The sequence below is a fragment of the Neopelma chrysocephalum genome, unplaced genomic scaffold, assembly GCF_003984885.1.
Source record: "Neopelma chrysocephalum unplaced genomic scaffold, ASM398488v2 Primary Assembly neopelma1_132, whole genome shotgun sequence".
NCBI lineage: Eukaryota > Metazoa > Chordata > Aves > Passeriformes > Pipridae > Neopelma > Neopelma chrysocephalum.
In genome coordinates, this window is record NW_020897794.1 from 40,408 (window position 1) to 62,383 (window position 21,976).

A 21,976-nucleotide genomic window follows, 5' to 3' on the forward strand; every position below is an offset into this window, starting at 1 on the left:
AGCCGAGAGAACCTGCTTGTTTTTTTTTAATTTGCTCTTTTTTGTATTTCTTTTTAATTTTTCCTGCAGTTCTAACATTTTTTTCCTGGTTTTCCACCGGATTGGTGGTGTGCTGCTGGAGAACTCGTTTGGTTGTATATTTAGATCCATCCCCAGAGAGACCTGGGCAATGTGAGAGCTCTGCATCTCCTAATGAAGGGCCCAGGTAGTGCTGCCTCTAATGTGGGTGTGCTTTCCACCCCTCAGCTGGGATGGAAGGTCACACACAGCCAACACTCACCTGAGCTGGAAAAACTGGCCCTGGCAGCTGCAGCAGGTCACTCATTAGAGGAGGTTCCCTGCGAGGGAATGGGAAGAAATTGCCAACAAAAAGCAGGAGCTGTAGGGTCATTCTGCATTTTTGGGGTATTATTGGCTCTGGTGTCAGTTGAAGAAGGCTCAGCTCTGCTCTGTCAGCCTGTGGGCACAACTCAGGGTGTGGAACACTCGTGGAGAGCGAAGCTTTATTGCTCTTGCAGCGCTTGGGTAAATTCACGGCCTCCTCAATCAGGAATAAGAAAGGTCAGGATGGTTTTTATCCCCCTTTGGGGGCACAGAATTGCTTTCCAGGGTGGTATCATGCCCAGCTGTGATTGCTGCCAGACATGTGCATTGTTTTGCCATCAGGAACTTGCAGTAAACCCAGCGGGAGCTCCCGGGAGTGTCTGCAGCGCTCACCCTGAGCGCTTTCCCAGGGAAGGCCGTGCCAGATATTAAAGCAATGAGGATATCTGTCTGATAAGTTATTTTTCTCCCTGGAATCCTGGTTCAGATCCTCGTGTCAGCCTGCATGTTCTCCAATTGCATTCCAGCTTGGGCTAATGATCTTGCAATGCTTCAGACAGAAAGTGGAAGTGAGCACACGAAGTGCCAAAAGAAACTCTGAAAGAAGTCTCGCTGTAGCTCAGCAATAATTCGTGGCTGATGACATTACCAGGAGTGATGACTTTCACACACACACACATTTGGAGGAGTTGTGTTTTTTTTACTAATTGGAAAGCTGCAAAATCAATAGGAACAGCTCTGGGAGAGGGTGCCAGGGGCAGACATGGCATCCTCCTGGAATTCAACAAGCAAACGTTGCCTGATGGTTTTGTTGTTAGAGCAACAAACCCATCTCAGCTCCTGAGAGCTGCTGCACGTGATCTGTTGTAATTCAGATGTTTGGGAATATAGAACATGGATCTCATTTCATTTCTGTCGGGGCTGTGCTGGGATCCTGACTCGGGATGGCTGCAAACACGTGCCGTGGTGCTTCCAGGGATTGATGTGCTCCTCTGTGACAGACAAATCCAGGCCAGGGCAGTCCCACCATTAAATCAGAATGCCATTAGGCCTTCACTACATTTTCCAAGATGATAAGGTGGGCAGGAGAGGTGGGGAGCTGCAGAGGGGCTGGCAGGAAGGCAGGAAGGCAGCTCTGGGGTGGGCAGTGCTGTCCCAGCCTGTCAGATGGGATCCCCAGGCTGGGAATGCTGAGCTCTCCCTGCTCCTTTGCTGGGCTTTCCTGCACTGACACCACCTGTCACTTTATTTGATGTCTGGGCACATTTTCTGTGCTGGTTCTCAAACACATGCAACTGGTATTTAATATTTCTTCAAAAGACTCTATGCTTTATTTCCAGTTTCTTACCTCCTCCTCTGATTTAACATTGATACTTATTTGACTTCTAGATCTTCTTGAAGCAATGTGTGATAAGTTATGCAGGATATTTAATTTTTTGGCTGTGCATTGCTTTAGGGAATACCTTTATATCCCTTTTTTTTTAAAATAGATGTACATGTGTGACACAAACACACATGCAGATATGGATGTGTGCATATAACTTTCATTCTTTAGCAATTTAAGCCATTCAGAACTGACCATTCAGAGCTGTAAATCTGTAACAGAAAGTTTCTGGTTTAATCTCCAGCTTTCCAAGCCTTTCTTGGCAGTGGCTTTGTTTATTTTAGAGATTACAGAGAAATTAGGACCATTTTACACAATGCTGGAAGATGAGTGGGAGGCTCATTTCATTTCTATGACTGTGTGACTTAAGTCTTGTGTGTCATGTCAGACAGAGGGCTGGGTGACTTCTGGATGTCAAGAAATGTTTAGGAATAACACACCCAGGGAGGAGGAGCAGGATGTGGTCGGAGGCTGGGACAGACCTTTACTGCTGCCTCGTTCCAGGAGGAAGGACCTGTAATCTCAGGAAATTGTTTCTATACATTGTGGTGACAAGGAAAGCACAAGAAGTTGTGACAAGGGTGTTTGTGATGGCTCTAGAAATATTTGGAGGGGTTTATTAATGAAAGGTTGGGTAGATTTGAAGCTTGTGGAAATGATAACAAGTAGTGAACACATTTATTTTTGAACATTTACAGGTTGAAAACACAACATTGTTTTCTTGGGGGTTATTTCTTGGGGGTTTTTTTGTTAATAGATTGCTCTGGAGACACAGAATTCTATTTTTGTGTTACCTGGTTTGTCATTGCACGTGCAGAGGAGCAATAAATTCTTATATTTTCCTTTATTTACTCCTGGTTTCTGTTTGGGAAGCCCAAAAGGAGGCATAGAATATTCCAGCCTGTGGGATAGCACTTAATGATGGAGCACAACTGATACAGAAGTTTTATGCCCAGAGTTAATGCACTTTTATAATACAGATTTTAACACTCTGGTTTGTGCTGATGTGAATATTCACAGCAATTTTAAAATTGGAAGGGTAGAGTAAGATTGGCTGTTATGGTATGAACAGATTAGAAATTTAAAAATAACCACAGTTATTAATGCAGTTTTAAAAATATTAAGTAAAGACCGGTTGGAAATAGTCTTTCTGCAAGCACTGAATATTCCCTGCTTAACTGACATACATTTCATATTCTTCAAAGCTTTATTACATTTATTTCCCTCCTGGTCTATTATGAAATGCTCCAATAAGTGCATCAGCCTTTGGAATTTCTCACCATTTTTTTCTTCAGTAATGCAAGATAATAAAACCCTCACAGGTTGGGGGATTATAACCATTTTAATGTTTGAGAATAGTTGATAACTTCAGCCATGAGCACTGCTGAGGAAACAAGGACTCCTGGTTCAGCTGCAGGTGGCAGCAGAACACTGGTGTTATTTTCACCCAGCCCCAATGTCTAAATGAACAGTTCTGAGGTTAATAATATAAAAGTTATTAATATAAAAATTGATCATGTTGTTGAAAAAATTTCAATTTTTATATGCAACCTGGAAATATATATATTTTTTTAATTTACTTTTCAAATGTAACTAATTTTTCTCTTCAGTGTTACTGAGCATTCTGGCAGAGTTCTAAGATTTTAATGCTGATGCCTGCAGATACACATTTATTTTACTTTATTATAAGTCACACTGTATATAAACAAGAAGAGGGACTGTTAAGCATTAGTGTGATTAGCACTCATTAAACATGAGCAGGTGATTTGCCAGATTTATTTGTACAGAATCCTGTAAAATTTTGTAAAATGGACAAAATATTCCTAAGTGGCAGCAAAATGCAAAACATAACCTGCTTGGAAGTGAGTATTTGAAGAGCTGTGAGCGTGGCATAAATTCCCTCTGAAGAATTTGTATTATCAGAGCTAGGAGAGGACAGAAATGTGTCTCTGACAAACACATAGGCAGCTTCTGCATATTTATTTGACAGTGATTTTACCTTATTTTTGGAGTTGTTCCTGAGAACAACAATCCCGTGTCTGCCCTTTGTCAGAGTACTTTTTTTCCCCTGAAATCTGAAATACTGTAGGAATATTTATAAAATAAATACGAATTATTTGTTGGTAGGTGCTGTGGATGGACTGGCAGTACTGTGCTATGAATAAAACCAGGAATCGACGCTTTTCATGGCACAAAGGAGCTTCTCCTTAATCCTGTCGTTGTTCCCGATGCAAAGGTGGGGAAAAAAGACAATGGAGTCAGAAACGGGCTGTGTTTGCTCTGCCTCCACTTTCTCACTTTGTTCCCAGTCCCCGTTCACAGCACAGGGGAGTTCAAAGCAAACTTTGAATATATTCTTCAGGACAAACAAGCAATTCACAGCTTCTGATGTTCGTTTTGCTCTGCCTGAGTCACCCCTCCGAGTGTTCTCTTTTTGTCATCAGGAATAATGATCAGCTTTAGAGAGCCTTGAGCGTTGCAAGTGCATGATAAAGGTTCCATGTAGGATTTAGTTACATCAATGCGCTAAAACAATAATCCAGAACATTGAAGAGCTTCCCGTTTCAGGTCACACCCTGAAGTCGTTGTGGTTTTGAAGGTGCTTTCATTTGATGCTTAAACTCAACTTCTCACAGGTTCTGTGAATAGCAAGTTATTCATAACAACAGCTTTGGGTCGGCACAGCACAACAGGAGACAAAACCCCAGAACAGCTCAAGAGTCAAATGCTGATCAGTGAAAAAAATAACCTTTTCAAAGCACCTTTCAAACGTTGTCACAGCAAGAAAGTGCAAACCCCAAGCTCTTGTTCCCCAGGTAAACATGAAGTGAAGGACAGTGTTTTAGCAGGTGTGCTCCTGCTGCTGCTCAAACTGCAAACCCTCAGCACTGCACAGGGCTTGGCCCTTTGAACAGGGAAAACTGCTCTTTCCCAACGTTTCTCTTGGAATATGTTCTGAGGAGGGAGGCAAAATGGGCACGTGAACCCGCGGGGTTAAACTTTCATCTTGGCTTTCATTTTCATTCCCAATCTTTTTACTGGTTCTATGAATAAATCTATTGGATGTGCATTCACCTCTGTTCTAAGCCATTTTAAAGTTTCCTTTCGGAGGTTCTGCTTTCCCTTCTACCCCGTGTCTTTTCTTTGCTTCTTTTCTTCTTTTCTTTACTTCTTTTCTGAGGAGGAAGGAGAGCAAGTGTTTAGTTTTTGCTCAATGGTGTCACTGTAGCAGAGCTGTTCCTTCCTCCAGGTGATTATTGTGGGGCCATCAAATGAGTCGTAAAACTCCTGCCTAACCTACAGAACTTTATTTTGAAGGCAGAAAAGTATTTTTGCAAGGAAATAGTCCTCTTTGCTTCTAATTAGGAGTGAAGAATTTTATTTGATCTTACAATCAGAATCGAATTTACTTTCAGAGATGTCATTTGCATGTTCCCTGGCCTGTTTTACTTAAAAGCTTTTATAGATCTATATTTATATATATCTCTAAATCTTTTGGCTTTAGAGTACAAAGTCCCCACGTATCATTTGCTGGAATTCTCTGGTTAAGTGAGAAATGCTGCAGGTTGTTCAGTTTTGGGGTTTTTGAACTGCACAGGGTTTAATTATGATTTGAATATTTCAGTCCTGGTTTATTGGAGACTTGAGTTTTATTAATCTGGAGCAGCTGGTGGTGTTTTAACTGGACAGTGCTGGGTCCAGTCTTCCAAATTCCAGCCTATTTGGGGAGTGCTGAGGAGAGACTCAGTTAGTGGGGATGGAGCTTGTAGTGGGTGTGCTGGAAAATGGGTCTCTGACGAGGCCAAAGAGAAACATCACCCTTCGAAAGCTTGGTACAAACAAATTTATATTTTAATTGGATTACATAGTTTCCATTCCCCTTCTCACCTCCTGATTTTCTCACTGTGAAACACTTGTTAAATCTTTGCTTTAAATCCTAAACAAAATGTAGTCTTGTCTTTCTAAGTGTTTTATGGCTTCTGTACTGGCCTGTCTTCTTCTTCAGGAGTTCAATTCCAAAAGGGTGGGTATTTAACTCCATCCTAACAAGAACCACCCCACATCCTCTTTTCATTTCTCTCAGTGCATTGAGATGACTGTTTTTTCTCACTGTAACCATCTATATTTTATTTGATTTCATAACATTTTTCAAAGTGGGACAGAAATCCATCAGTTTAGGTCTCGGACACAGAATTATAAACTTAAACCTTCCCCATCAGTGTTTCCAGTGCAAAAATCTTGTCATTTTTTTCCTAATAGAAGCTCAGACAGGTCTAGAAAGCTTTTATAAGTTAATGAATGTTTCCCAGCAGCTGCTGATTGCCCAGGTAAGCCGAGCTGGGGGGAGAGAGACCCAATCTTTGCTCCTGATTGGAGTTTGCTGCAATCCCATGGAGACTTTCCAGACCTCAGAGTGGTCACATTTTTCGTAGCTTAACTGTAAATCATCTTTCACTTAGAAGATTTAGAGACAGACTGAGGAGCTAAATCTTTTAGTTTGCCTTCCTAACTCGTAGAAGCCATTAGATGAGCCTCATTAGGGTGTTTCCTAAAGGATTAGAGAAAACAGTTTGGTAATGTTCAAAGTAGGACAAATACCATTACAAGTATAACAACTTTATCCTGCCGGTGATTTGGAGGTGGAATTAGGTGTGATTACAGGACACTTGGAAATTGTTTGGAGCGACAGAGTCGATAATGAAAACCTTTCAGCCGTGAAATAAGTGGGAATAAATGATACTGGAAAGAATTAGTTGTGAAATTTTTTTATTCTGAAAGTGGTCAAGGACCAAAAAGTGCAATTCTTGGGGTCACTGGTCCTTGCACGACTGCTCTGGGAGTGTCCCTCTCCCTGCCCCTGCTCAAGGCTGAGGGTGTGGAGAAAATGCTCTTAAATTCAGAATTTAGACAATTGGCTGCTTGACTATTTGCTAAATGTTATAGATTTATAATATATAGGTGTTTTCTGTATACAAGTGCAGACTAGGGCTTTTCAACATGAAATAGGAATGCAATTGCTGTAAAATTATAATAATGTGAATTACATTAATTGCCATCTGAATGTGTATTTTTTTCTGCTTTGAGTGCATTTCAATTGAGATTTTTGACTCCTTTAGGTTTTTTTTAATACTAGTATTGAAGTGATGTTACTTAAGCACCTTTTTGCTTCTTCAGGTTTGGGGGTTTTGTTTTGTTTGTCATTTAATTAATGGGGCACTCCCCACTGAAAATGCTGTTCAGCTGTATGTATTTTGAAAATGTCTGTTTTTAATACTCCATTTGTATTTATAGCAGTATTAAACTAAATTTAACACAAGCTCTTGGTTAAAGAAATGCAAAGTAAATATCACAGATATTTTGCAAAACAGAAATTTGTGACACAGCTGTAGATTTGGTATTAATCCTAAAGCAGAACCTAATTTTTTTTCTGTTTCTCCATCTCACATTTTCCCTTTTGAAAGTCGAGGGAACTTCCCGCAAATGAATTGTTCTTTTCTTTGTCGTGTAAAACAAAACTGAAAGGAAGGTGTAAGGGAACATCACTCCCTGCCCTTCTGTACATACAGTGCTTTGTAAATTAAATTGTAAGTGAGGAATACACCACTCTGTCATATCACATTAAAATTGCTTTATGCACTTATTGTGATTATTTTTGTACAGACACAAAGCTAAAGCAGTGACCTGGTGTTAACACAGAGAAGGGGTGTTAGTGAGTGAGCCTTGTCAGTCTTCCTGCAAAGGACATTGTATTTCTATTTCTTTTAGAGAACAATTTAAGCTAAAAGGGCAGGTCTTGTTATGTCGTGACTTTCCACATGTTTAAAACAAAAAAAAGCTTTTTGTGTCCTGTGTAGTGACATCCAGCTACAACAAACTCCAGCCTCAGCAGGGTAAGGAAAAGACTCTGGGAATATGATTTAATTCTCCAGCTCTAAATTCTTCTGCTGGAAAACAGCAACTCCAAGACAATTCTCCAACGCCTGCTCCTGGATTTCCCCCCTCTGTAAAATGGTAATTTATTTGAAAGCCGCTTTTGTTTTTATTTTGGATGGCAGAGAGAAGCTCTTAGCATTATGAGCTTTGTCTGATTAAGTGCACAAAATGACAAACAAGGTTGTCCTGTGCTCATCTTCTTCCTTCTTTAGGCAGATAATCACCTTTAGGAGCCTGGATCCTATTCAGCTACTCTGGCAGTCACCAATACCGGGACCCCCGTAAGCCGCATTTATCAAACTAAACACTTGATCTGCAGCGGCACATCAGCTGCTGCCGGGGCCTAAGACACGAGATGAAAGTTGCAATTAGGATTTAAGGAGGGCATTTTATTATCTCTGAGATTTGAAATAGGTTCTCTTGGTTAATCCAAACATCTTTCCACTCCGATATGTTGACAGAGCCCTTCTGTACGTGGACTTACTGCAGCTTAAGTGGGAACTGCGGTGGATGTTGCCAAGATTTAATGCCTCTAAAAGGAGAATACTTGTCGAGGGCAGGAGGGTGGGGATGGAACTCTGCCTGCTGCAGCCTCCCTTCCAGCAAGTTCACGTTCTTTGAGGTGCAAATTTTTGCTCCTCTTGTCCTCTTCCTTCAACTGCTCATAATTCTTAAGTGGTGGAAGGTCTAAGCGGTTGAAACAGGTGTGACTTTGCTGCCCAACTTCTCCTTGAAAATAAAAATTATTATTAAAAATTATATTATTCTATTATTAAAATAACAGAAAATTAGTGGCTCAACCATATTAGACTATACCTCAGCTGCTTTTGTGAGTATGTGGCACATGCAGGTCTGTAGGTGGTGTGTTCACAATGCTCTGAAGGCTCTGTATTCACAGTGCTCAGATGTTACAGAGAAAGGGAATTTTTCCCAAGCTTAAAGGGCAGAATAAAATGCTTACCTTTCTCCTGCTCCCCAAAAATGCCTCCTTGCTTTAATATCCAGGCATTCTTTTCCTTACTGGCATTTGTAGCCCTAACTTAGATATTTCTGTTGTCCCTAAGAGGGGCTGGTGTTTGTGAGCAGTGACAGTGACTCATTTACATTAATCTGGTTCTGGTGCTGTTTTGAGTTGTCCTGTGATATCAGAAACGGCCTCTCTGGGCTCTTGGGTTGTCTCCAGCTTTTGGGTGTTCCATGTTTTGATTTGTCCCAGAAGATGGACACTGTTCCTCTCCCTGTGAGAGTTTTATCCTCAGCTGGGTTTATCCACACAGCTCCCCTGACTGTACCTGCTCTGCCTTCAGGGCTTTGGTGTCTCCAATGTTCTCTGCAAATTTCACTCCACTCCCTTTGAAATGGTGAGAGGAAAATACACCCAAATCTCCCAGTTTCATCACCAGTGTCCAAACTGAAGCAGGTGAACCAAAATCCTCCTCTGGGAATTCTCCCAGCAGTCTCTAACTTTATAAATGACAGAGTGAAAGACACTCTTTGACAAAAGCGCTGAGTTTATTGTGCTAAATGAGATAACTTTGAAGATTTCCTTGTGGCTGTAGAACCTGAGGAATTCCTGAAGATTGGAGATTCTAAAGGCTGTTCCCCTTGGCTGCTGTGGGAACGTGTGGCTGTGCAGAGCCTGGACAGCAGAGGTCCTCCAGACCCAGCTCTTCAGCCCCAAGTGGGAATTCTGCAGTGATTACATCCCATTAGTCATTTTATAAAACAGTTTTGCTCAAGGATTTTGTCATGGAGATAAACAAAACAGTCATCTTGTTTGCCTTATTTTTTTTTCTCTAATTATTGTGGAATATTTTCTGTTATTATTTTTTTGGTAAGTGCTCCTCCATCAAATCTTTTGGAGAAACACATCAATATTTTAGCAAAGTAGTTCCTGTACCTCATTTGTGCTGCTGTCTGGAAACATAACCTTTTAATTATTACCAGAAAGCATACATACATCTGAAATGTTATGGTAGAATGTAACTGATATCCAGAAATTATCATTATTCATGTTCTATCAATGTAACTCATTTTTGCCTCAGTGGAGAGATACTAATTCAAATTATTTGAATATGTACAGCAAGTTGAATTTATGGGCTTGGAAAAAGCTTAAATATTTATGTACTTCTAGAGGTAAGTTTATTATCAGCCTCTCATTCATAGGTTTATAGAAATATCTTACTAAAGACAGTGGTGTGGACATGAAATGATAAATGTTGAAGGTATTTTTCCTTCTATGTGGTGACTGGCTGAGCACCTTCACCAGCTCTGTCTGGCTGAAAACCATTCCAACTTCAGTGCTGGTAACTCCCCTGTAGCCTGGGCAACTGAGCTTTGAGGAGAAAACAAGAATATAAGTAAAAGTAGCTGCAGTTTATTTTAAAATATTTTCCATTATTAACACATTTTTAATAGCAGAAAACGCCCAGGTTTTGGCGTCGTTATTAAATCTGCTGGAGAGTGGGGTTTGTGCTGGAGTTTGTGCCAGCTTTGTGTCTCCACTCCCAATTATTTCCAAATTGTCCCACTGCTTACCCATGCTACTGCCATTAAGTGGCTTGGTGATTCACAGGTTTTCAGAAGGAAAAAAAAGCCCTTAAAAAAGGCATTTTCCTTCCCTACTGTCTTTAACCTGTCGTGTTTTCTGGACAATCTCACCCGAGTGCCTTTCTGTAAAAGCTCCCTGAGTGATGGCTCGAGATCTGTCTTGGATTTTACGTGGATTAAGCTTTAAATTAACATAAAAGAATAACAATGTGAATCAATTTGATCAAAGAAAAAGTGTCACTAATTATTTAAACAGGACACTTAGGCCGGGGGTTTAAAGGCAGAGAAGCGGATTTCCCTTGCATGTGGATCAAATCAGAAGGATCCCATAATTGACTCTTTACAAGACCTTGCTGCAGCATAATGGACTAGATATTAAAGCCTGAAGTATTTAAAGTGAGTTTCCTTCTTTCCCTAAATGCAGCTCCAGCACTAAGAGCTATTTTACAAGTCTGACACATTAGCTGCATCCCTGGGAAATAACACCGGGCTCCGGCCGCTCCGGCCCGGAATTCCGAGGGCTTTCAGTGGTTCAGTGGTGTGAAAGGGGTAGCATTGAACCTGTGAGAAGGAAGGGGCATCCTAGAAATAAATTCCAGATGGGGATGGCTGTTGGAAAGAAACAGAGATAGGGGATGGTCCTTTTTTTTTACAAGCCTTTAATTCGCTTTATCTTCGCCACCTATTTCTAATTTCGTTGGTGTCTCTTGGGAGCAGCAGCTCCGAGGGCACGGGAGCTTTTCTTCCTTCTGGGCTCTGAAGATGTTCTCCTGCTTTTATTTCTGTTAGAGATGGATGAGGTGAATGCTACTGCAAATAAAGTACAGGAAGGAATCTTGTGTTTTCCCACCTAAGGTGCACATACCAGTTTTCTTTGGGAGGAAAAAAAATCCAGAAAAAAAGACACTGCTGTCTTCTTGCCCAGTTTTCATGAGGAGTATTGCATGGTTTGCACTGTCAAACTGTTAGAGGTATTATTCCTAAGGCAGCTAAAGGTAGTACAGTTTATCCAATCTTATAAAAACAATCACAAATAAGACAGGAAAACGTGAAAATGTTGTTGGTGCTCCCATTAAAGCCTTTACAGGATTGAGCCAATCCTTTTCCCCTTTTTTTTTAATTATTATTACATATAAAATGGCATGTTTAGATTAGGTAATATTCCTGTCAGTATAAACCTTTATTTGTGTTGATCTGTGTTTAAATTGTTGCTGTGGTTCATATTAGGGTTTGTGAACATCCTCCAGCTCTTCATTTTCCATTAATCCACACTCCATGGGGTCTCTCCCACTGTGCACCCCAAATTTTACCCCAAATTTCACCTTTTCAGGCAGCCCTCTGGATGTGGTACAATGCTGATAAAGTTCTGTGCTGCATTTCCTAATCAGTCTCTTTTTGTATGGAAAGAATTCATATATAAATATTTCTTTGCTGTGGTGGTTTATACTGTATAGACTTATAGGATAATGTTGCTTGGAAAGCAAAATAATCCTTAATGTGATCCAGAATTTACTTTAAGTCAATTTGTGTCTCCTGCTGTCAGGTAGAAACTAAATCACCCCAAAATCAGCTGGAGCCAGGCAGGGAAGGAGCCTTGAGATGGCAGAAATTTTGTCCCGTACAGGCACAGTTAAAAATTCCAAAAGATGGGAAAAATTTGAAGACCTGAACTTCAATTTGTACCATCTGTGACTTCACCCCAGACATAAACAGTATTGACTGAATTCTATTTTTTTGTGTTTCCTCAAAATAACATTGTCAATGTTAAAAGCCACAAATTGGACTCCAAAATGAGACTGGACGTGGCCTGTGATTGCTCTGAAAGCTGGAATATTTCATACACAAAGATCAAAGAAACGCTGCTTAACTCTTTCAGAGGAGAAATACTTCCTAAAAGTCAGTTAGAAATTTCAGTTTGGGGTTTTAACCATTGGGTTTCGTGGAGGTGAAGGAAGAGAGCCAAGTTTTCAAGTATTTGTTGTAACAGTTATCCCTGGGCTTGTCCTCTTCTCCAAGGAAAGGACCTCCCGTGTTTGTGCTCGGTGTGGGAATGTTGGGGTTTCCTCCTTCGCCTGCAGATGAGGTTTGAGCAGAAGCAGCTCAGCAGAACCTCATTATTTGGCTCTGGCAGGTTCCCCTTGTCCCCCAGAGCTGGGTTGGGGGGATATTTCCAGCCAACACTGGTCCTGCAAAGCCGTGTCAGGACCATGGATGTGATCCAAGGCTGGCAGTGAGGGACACAACAACCTTCCCGTGGTCTGGACAGGACCTAAGGAACAGGTTTATCTTTGCCTGAGTGATTTTAGAGTTTCTCTGCTCCATCCAAAGTGTGACACATTCCCAATGGATCCATTCCCTGCCTCTGTGCAATGCCCAGGTAAGGGGGGTTTGCACAGTGCTCTAAGGAGCCATTTTGGGGAGGGAATTTTCCAGATTCCAATTTCCCAGATTCCCACCACAGACCCTGAGCTGCAGCAGCTCCCCCCCAGCTGCCACTGCCCCAGCTTGGGGTTGTACCCATGGCTTGAATCCCTCGATTTTCCCCTGCTGATTTCAAAAGGGAACAAAATGCAATTCCTGTGGCACAGTTTTTCCACTGACCTTCCAACTTTCCATATCCTGCTCCATAGTGGAAATACTGGAGCTCTTCTGCTGCTTGGACTGGAGGGGTCTGAGTTGTGTATCTCTCTTTAAATTATTTAAATCTAATAGTTAATACTACTAATCTCTTGACTTAAATCACATCAGAAGGTGATGTTTAGACCCTCAAGGGTCCTGAGCATTGTTGCACCAAAAAAAAAAAAAGAGGGTTTAAGTTTCTATTGCTTCCAAAGAAAGTAAACCCAAGAAAACCCATAACTTTTAACTCGGTCTTAAAATCTTACCAGTCTAATTTTTCAGTCCTGAGATTTCTGCCTGAAGTACTTTTCTTGGGCTATCTTTGTTTTACACCAAAACAAGTCTTTGGAAAAATCCCAGTTTCCATTGATTTTCTTACCCAGGAAAGCATCTAGGAGCTAATAAAAGGAGGGAAGCTGGTCCAAGGAAAGCACTGTGGCTCTTGGAGATCTGCAGAGCTGGGCTGGGGAGCAACAAGAGCTGCTGTCAGTCCCCTTCCTGTTCCTCCTTTGCAAGGCACAGCTGGGCATGTCCCCATGCTGGGGCTCCTTCCCAATGGCATCCAAACAGAGATTAAATTAATTTATGTTTAAAAATTAACCTAAGTAATCACCAAGAAACTAATCATAAAGAAAAGCCTGATCTCCCCAAAAATCAAAATAAACCCTCTTGCTGAGACTCTTTCCTTTCGGACCCGTTGCTGCTGCCCTGCAGCTCCCCAGCTTGCATCAGAGCTGGTTTTAGAGCTTAAAACTTAAAAATTAGTGTTAAGTTTCTAGCTGTTCTTGTGTGTATGTGCTTGGAGCACCCAAAAAGCTTCACTGAAGGAAATAGCCAAAGTACAACAGGTCCCACGCCAGGGGAGATCCGGGATGAAAGCAGGAGGCAGGATCCTCTACTTCTGTTGATGGCAGAAGTTTGCCTTAACAACAAAACATTAAAAATGCCCTCACTCATGGTTTATCATAAAAAGAGCCACTACAATGATTAATTTAAGGGTCCACAGAGCAGATGTGTGCATATGTGGAATTTAATGACACGTGGGCTGAGTAGAGCACAACGTGCTTTGGGCCCCATTTCAAATCAGTATTGGCCATAACTGATAAAGGGAGGGGGTTGTGTTACCTTAGAATGATCCCCTAATCCAGGCTCAAGCCAGGGCTTTTCAGCCTCACATACCAGTTGTATTTCCAAAGGAAAACTCTGGAGCACAGAACCACCAGGGTGTTCCTGGGCTGTCAGGCTGCACTTTAACTAACCCAGCACAAACTTGTTTGAGCATCGACTTTCTCCTGAGTTTGCAGCTTCTAATTGCCTAATTATTGGTGTGTCTGGCAGTATCTTTGTTAAGATTCATTCATATTCTGCCTTTCCATCAGCCTCCATCTCATCCTTGCCTTGTATCCAACATTTCCTCATGACCAGTGGTGTTTCAGTCCTGCCTTAGATCGTTAGGGCAGCATTTTGTTTTTCCAGAACATTCCCAATCCAAACCCTGCTTGTGATTCAAAACAAAATGATGGCTTTTTTTTTAGCTTTGATTTAATTTCGAGGCTATAAATGCCCTTAGAATCTGTCTGACTAAGCTAATGTACATTTATGAATAATATCCTCAAGATGCAAGTAAAACTTGGTTGTGTCTTTAAGCTCTTAGACTCTCTTAAAGACTGCGGACAGCTCTGCTTCCCTTCACCCAGCACACCCTCCAGAAGATTAATTTAATTGTCTTAAATTTCCCAGGGGTGTTAATTGAAGATCTTGAAAGCAAAGGTAGGAATTCTGGTTCATACTCACGAATGTTTTAGTTAATTTCCATGCAGATTAATTCGAAGTAGTGTGTGATTTTTCGTTTTCCCTCCATTTTATTTAAAAGAAAGAGCTTCCTGCATTGGTGTTTGCTGTTGTGGTTAATCTGTGCATTCAAAGTTGATCTTACAGCACAGAAGGCGTGGATGCTGCTTTGGGGATTCCATCCATCATCCTGTGTTTATTTGCCAGTGTTTAGATTTCCTTCCCTTTGCCTCCCAATCTTTTCTCAAGTATGAAATAAGTTCAAGCTGTGTATATAAATATAAGTGTGTGTACACAGGTCTCCACTTCTGTTCTGGCAACCAGAGATTGACTCCTTTCTTCCTTGGTTTTCCTGAAGAATGTTGACTGCAAATCAAGATGTGTGGGATGGGAAAAGCATCCATAACCCCTCTAACTGTATTTGGAAATCTCAGCTTTAATACTTGCCATGCAGACAGATCAGATCTAGAGCCAGCACATACCATTGTATTGAATAGTGTCATCATTGTATTGAATATTGTCATCTTGAACATGGAAATGAAAAATGGCTCTGCCTTTTCACACTTCTTCCTCCTGTTTTCCCTTTATATATATATATATATATATATATAGTAATATAGTAAATGGTATGTTGGTGAGAGACTACTAATGTAGTTAGAGCATTCATGTGCAAACAAAACTGCCCCTATAACTCGAATTAGAGTTATACTGTGTTAGATATAGTATTTATTTCTATGATATTTCAGCCTTATGGAATTCTTTTTTGTCCTTTATCATTATTGCCAATATTTTCTATTATTCTCACATTCACAGTTTATCAGTAGCCTGTGTACAGTGATAGAATATCCTAAATATTGCTCAAGGTTTCTCCTTTCTCCAGTTGTGCATGGGCTGATCCACAGCTCTGGGAATCAACAAGTGTCCAGGGATGGTTTTTGCCTGAGTTTCAGATTGACAGCAAGGCCACCTGCTCAATCCTACAGTCCTTCATCTGCTCCATCCCACAGTCCTTCATCTGCTCCATCCCACAGTTCTTCATCTGCTCCATCCCACAGTTCTTGATCTGCTCAATCCCACAGTCCTTCATCTGCTCCATCCCACAGTTCTTCATCTGGTCAGTCCCACAGTTCTTCATTTGCTCCATCCCACAGTCCTTCCTCTGCTCAATCCCACAGTTCTTCATCTGCTCACTCCCAAAGTTCTTCCCAACCTTTCCCTGTGGAAGTGCCACTCAAAAGGAGCAGTGTCAAGGAAACCCCCCCCCTCTTCCAGCTGCTGAAAGCTCTGTCTGGAGCCGGGTCTGAGCTTCAGCCACTGCCGGATTCTGGGAATCCCAGCTGTGCTTTTCCCTGTAATCAGCCAGAAGAAGGGCTTTGAAAGGCTCCAGAAGGAGTTGCTGAGTGTGACTGGCCCCATCTGCCCCCAGAGCACGTGGCTGGAGGAGGATGAGCTGCAGGAGGATCCCTCCCATCCGCCGGGATCGTTCAGGCAGCGCAGCTGACAGGTGAGTGCCACAGCTGGCAAACAATTCCTCACCACAACCAGTGTATTTCTGCTCTTTAATATTAAAAGTGTGTCAGAATTTCCATTATAAACCACTTATTTTGTGGGTTTACAGCTTTGCCATAAAAATACACCTTGGCCTAAGCCTTGGCATGCAGCCATTTGGCTTCTTCCAGCACAATATTAATTCAGAACATCCAGACAGTGTTTTTAAACACCAGTATCTGAAAAGTTGTTGCTTCTTTTTTTTTTCCTCTTTTTTTTTTCACCAGTGCCTTGTTTTTCTGCAGGACTCACAGGAGTCAAAGGGGGCCAGATGGAATTGCAACAAGAATCTGCAACATCTGGAAGCCCTTTCTGGAAGGGCTGAGACCTGTGATAAGAAAGAAAGGTCTGGGGACATCTGTGGAATTCTCAGGCTGGATGGGAAGGCTGGAATCAGACCTCCAAGGCTGAATGGCAAGGTCACTATCTGATCCAGCAATCTGACTGCCATCACCCAGGAATTACCAGAAAACAGCAGAAAGGAGGAAAGTTTGGCTCAGATGAAGATATAAGCTAAAATATTAATTTTGGAGTGAAATTAAAGACTCTTAGGTCACGTTTGAAGTGTAACAAAATCATTGCCAGTCGGTGAGATAAGAAATTAGGAGGGAAAAACATACTTGTAATTTGAAATTTAAAAATAGTCTGGTGGGATATTTCAGATCAACCTCAAAACTAACAAAGCCTCTCCTTCTGAGCCGTGGGCTTTGGGAGGAGCACATCTGGTCCTTTCAAATCCCAGCCCTGAGGAAGGGCTGGAAAGGTGGGCAGAAAGTGGAGCTCCTGGCAGCCAAATCCTGTAAGTCAATGTTTGTGAAAGGAATGATGGAAAGGGACAGTCCTAATCTGATCCCTGCCCTCGCTCTACAATTAGGAAAAGTGATAATCTTCGTTTGTAAGACAAGGAAAATTGGCAGCTGGGAAAAAAAATAAAGGAAGTAGTTCATTTTAATATTAGACTTATGAAAAAATTGGCCATAAAAGCTGTTCTGAGACTGGCCAGGACAGAGCCTCAGAAATGTCTAGGGAATGTTCTTCAATCAGTTCAGGGAATGTGAGGACATGAAGCTGAAAGTGCTGAGCTCCAAGGAATGAGGATAAAGCTCAAAGCTTTTCTCTAGATTTGGGCAGTTTACTTTTTGAATGTATATTAGGATCTGTGAAATGAACGGAATAAAGTCCCCTTTCTCCAACTGGAGTTATTGGACAAGGTGGGACTGGAAAAGAATAAATTGGGCTCAAGCAGGGAGAGTGACTGCTGGCAGACATGGAGCTTTCCAAAGGTGGGAAACCTATTTAGAGAATTCAACCTCTTCTGAGAAAAAAATGTAGCTAAAATGATGGATAAGCTATGGAAGGATTTGGAGTTCATTATGGCTGGTAATAGAGTGATACATGCTGGAAGTCTTGTCTTACAAATTAAATCCCTGGAAATGTTCTTTAATTAAGTGGCCCAGGTGGAGGAGAGAGTCTGAAGATAACTGATTTGGAGTGAGGAGATTTTCCTGCTCCAGCACTCAACTACTCCAGCAGCTACTGCTTGCAGTATCTTTTTACCAAAATAAAGGTTGGTGTCATGGGAATTGTATTTTAAGGGCCAAGCATTTACAGAAAGTTTGGCTGCTGGATCTGAAGGGAAGGACAATTTTCTCTTGCACTAAGAAATCTAAATTCTAAATTAATTTTAAGGGAGAGCCCAGCACCTGCAGCACTTTGAGGATGGGAAGGAGCTGTGGTCCAGCATGTCTGGATCAGATTAGCTCTCTCTAGATGGTATCTTGGTACAAAGGAAAACACTGAAATGTGAACTGATGTATTTACAAATGGTCTGTAATACACCGAAAGTCATCAACCTGACATGAATTCCAAAGACAAGGGGATTGTTGGAAGCAGAAATGATTAATTTTGAGCACACAGCCAGCCAGGGAATGGTTTCACAGACAAAAGGAAGATGGAGGCAGGGCAGTCTTGTCCACCTTTCCAGGCAGTGGCACTCAGGTGAAGGTTTCTGGTGTTTTTTAAGCATTTTTTTAAAGATTCCTCCTACTATTTCAGTCAGATCTTTTGTGGCTTTGATAATATTGTAAAACCACTGCGTGAGTTTGGTGAGAAGGAAACCATTTCAGTGGCTGGCACCATGTGATTTAATGTTTTCAAAACTGTTTTTTTTTTAAAAAAACCTCTTGTAACTGCTCCCATTTTCGCCTCCCGGTGTTTCAAACACCTCCCAGGCTGGACACAGATGCTCGTGCTCGTGGTCTGGGGGCAGCACTGACAGAGGAAATCAAAGGATTGAGGGGCTGGTGGCTTGTTACAACCAAACATTTATGTTCTCAGGAGAGAAATTAATATTCTGCTCAAAGAACATCTGACAGTGGTTAAATCTGGGGAGCGCTTTCGCTGTCGTTTTCTTGGAGAAGGATATATGGGTTGGACAAATCCTCGGCACTCCGGAGCGTGGAAGGGGGGAATGCTGGGCTTCCATGGGGTGGGACAGGCTCCAGCACAGCTTTATCTGCAGAGGTTCATCCCTAATGCTTCCCTATCCCAGAACATGAGGAGCAGGGAAGGAGGAGTTTGATCTCCAGTTGTCCAAGTGACTCTCCTGGAAGTCTGTGTTCCCTCGGGATGGGGAGTTGGAGCAGTGGGCAAAGACATCCTTTCACAGGATTCCTGCTGTGCACAGAGTTGTGGACTTCGTGTTGTTAAAATCCACAGTTGTATTGAGGAAACACATGGCTCTGTCCTCCATTATTCTCTCCTGACATAAGTATGTGGCAATAAATTGAAATTTATTAATTTGTTGGTGTTCAGGAAGATCTGCTGCTGTTCAGTTCTCCCTCGTTACCAGCAGATGAAGCAAAGAAAATCTATCTCAGTGAAGGGCTGGTGCAACACCACATGGCTGAGACATATGTGTTTTTATCCTTATTCATGTATAAAATATCATTATGATTTCTGAGGTCAGTGCATGTGAACTAAGTAACAGACTGATCATTTTCCTGCTATGTTAAACCAAGTTTTATGAAAATTTGAGGGGATTTTGTGACAGCAAAGAGTTTCAGCTTTAAAATTTTTTGTATCTAAGTCATGCTTTCCAAAATGTCTTGTTTTTGTGTACCTAAACCATCATGGTGGTGTCATGTTACATTTTGAGTGTCTCACTGACATGTGATGTCACAGATTGTGATTGCAGAGTTACTGAATCAAAGAGAAATGGGTTTGAACACATTTATGTTAAACAATGATACCTCAACTTCTGGGCACCAATGGCAGCTGAAAACTGAAAGGACAAAAGCAAGGAAAGTGGGTGCTTATAAATAATCAGATTTTAACACGTTTGTTTCATTTTAAAGCTGTCTGAAGCTTTCTTCAAGCAGTAGGAAGGGTCAAACACTGGAAAATCAGTTCTGGAAGGTTTGTAAAAGCTCTGTTGTAAATCTGTGGTACTGCTGGGTTCCTACAGGTTATCCAGGAATGCTGACCTGCATCACAGGGATCCTGTGGATCCTCTGGATCTCTTTAAAACCCAGGAATCTTTACAGAACTGGGACCTGGAGAACTCATGGTCCATTCCAGCAAAGTGCTGAGCTCCCTCAGTTCAGAACATTTGCAGAATGAGGCCAAAGCCTCTGAGTTAGGAAGAGGTGTGAGGAGAGCTTTATTAGTGTGGCACATATTTAACTCAGAGGAAAACCCACGAATTTTACTCATTTTAAGTGTGTTTCACACTTTTTAACTATTTGAAATAACCACATTTGTAAAAACTTCTTTTAATGAATAGAGCTCTTTATGTACAAAGGCAAAGCTTCCCCCCCCCCATAAGTACAGTACTTTTAAAATACTATTTCTTTTGTAGGTCTGGCTGCTTCCATCATCTGTTCATTCTTGCTGGCTGCTGCAGAACCCTCAAGGACTGAAAAGAGGCAATTCAGATTATACTTTATCTTAAAAGGCCACGTATTCATCAGGACTAATAAGACAGATAAGTATTTTGTTATTGAATGCCAACTCCCACAAAGCTGTTGTTCAGCACAATATTTGGGTGTGAGTGATGGGAAGGAGTTACCTGGGTACAAAATCTGGCCCACATTGAACTCAGTGGGGGTTCTGCCATTTGACTTCAACAAAGCAAAGGCTTCACCATATGTTTAAAAGAAATATTTCGCTGGGATTACTGTCTGAATGCTGGTAAATGTGTCATATTTAAATCTACCTTTTGACATTTGAATGTTTGTTTACCTTGCAGGCACTTCAAAGTGATTAGATATAAAAACTTTGCATCAATTCCATTTTATTCCGAGTTTGAATTGCTTTATTTTTTTTTTATTTCTTGTGCATTTAGAGACCTGGGCTGGAAACACGGTAGGGGAGCGTTGGCATATTTTGTATTGCTGTGATTTAAACTGAATTAAAGAAAAACAGAAATTAAAACATTTGCAGTTGTTTGTGTAATTAAAAAGTCATATAAAATTGGGCCCAAGCTACTAAGCATATCCTTTAATGAAGCTTTTTTGGAAGCAGGCCATAAATGGAGAGACAGGGATGTCACATCTCCCGTCTCAGTGTCAATTCAGAGCAGGTTAAAAACCCTCACACTGTTTGTCTTGGGAAATATCGACAACTTTTACAGGGAATTTGGAAAATATTTCTTTGGGCAGCATGAAAGGCAAAATCCTGCAGCATGAAAGGCAAAATCCTGCAGCATGAAAGGCAAAATCCTGCAGCCCAGAGCACAGACATGGGCACAGAGAGGGAACAGACGGGCTGCTGTAAAACAACCTTTTAATAAGGCATTAAAATGCCATCGACCTGGACACATAAAAAAAAAAAGAAAGGAGCTATGAAAACAAATGCCTTTCAAATAATTAGGATCTTATGCCTGAGCCCAGCACTGATCTCCAGGCAGAGATTTTCCTGCTGAAATCAGCCCAGCCTAAGTCCGATCGTCTAAGGACGGAATTAGCGGCGAATAAATCGGCTGGTCCTGCCCTGTGGAACCATCCCCATAAACCACCCCTCCAACCTTCCCATCTCCTCCTTTCTGCTCCCTAAAGTATCCTGGAATACACTTGATTTAGGCTGCCAGAGGATTTTTTCAGTTGAATCTCCGAGTGTTATCACGAGCGTGGGAAATGGTTGAATTCCTCATTTTCAGCCACGCTGGGGGAGTGAGTCTGAGCTGAGATGGGGCCAGAAATAGCTGCAAACTCCACTTGTGGTCTTGACAATGTACTTAAATTACTTTAAGTAATGTACTTAATTTAAATTTAAATTTAATTTAAATTTAAATGTATTAATTTAAAGATCTAACAATAGTTTATGGTGGTAGTTGTGTGCAAAATACATCAAATGTTGTACAAATTTACCCTTTGATAAAGAAAATGCTTCAAGGACAATTTGATCACCTAAAATGGATGAAAATACAGAAATAGTTATAATAATTGATCGTTCATGTCTGTGTGTTCAAGCTTGGGTCACGACTGTTGTGATATTCCCAAATAGGACAGCTCAAAAAAGCTGCACTATTCAAACAATGCTTTTGGAAGGATGTGCATCTGAGATTCGATAATTAACATGACAAAATAAAATATAAGGCTGTTGCCTAAGGGTTGAGCATCAGATTCTCAGCTTTAAGTTGGAATTTAATAGATCTTTTTTTACAAAAATAGCCTTAAATGAATATTGGCTTTCTTATATAATAAAATCCCTGGTTTGATCTCCATTTTACTGAGCACTAACATCAACAATTTGGAGAAATTAATGTATGTCCCTTCTGTATTCCATCTGGTTTCCTGTTTTGTCCTTAGTCAGCAGTTAGCCCTA

General features: G+C 41.2%; 1 protein-coding gene across 1 annotated transcript in view; it reads left to right on the forward strand.

The window, feature by feature from the left end:
- Positions 1–20,912, forward strand: part of LOC113975044 (Fanconi anemia group J protein homolog) — a gene marked incomplete at its 5' end in the record, with an annotated part of 51,822 nt that extends 30,910 nt beyond the window's left edge. The window contains one exon of the mRNA XM_027698673.1: positions 20,010–20,912. Coding sequence (XP_027554474.1) covers positions 20,010–20,102 — 93 coding nt within the window. The remainder of the gene's footprint in view (positions 1–20,009) is intronic.
- Between the last annotated feature and the right edge of the window lie 1,064 nt (positions 20,913–21,976).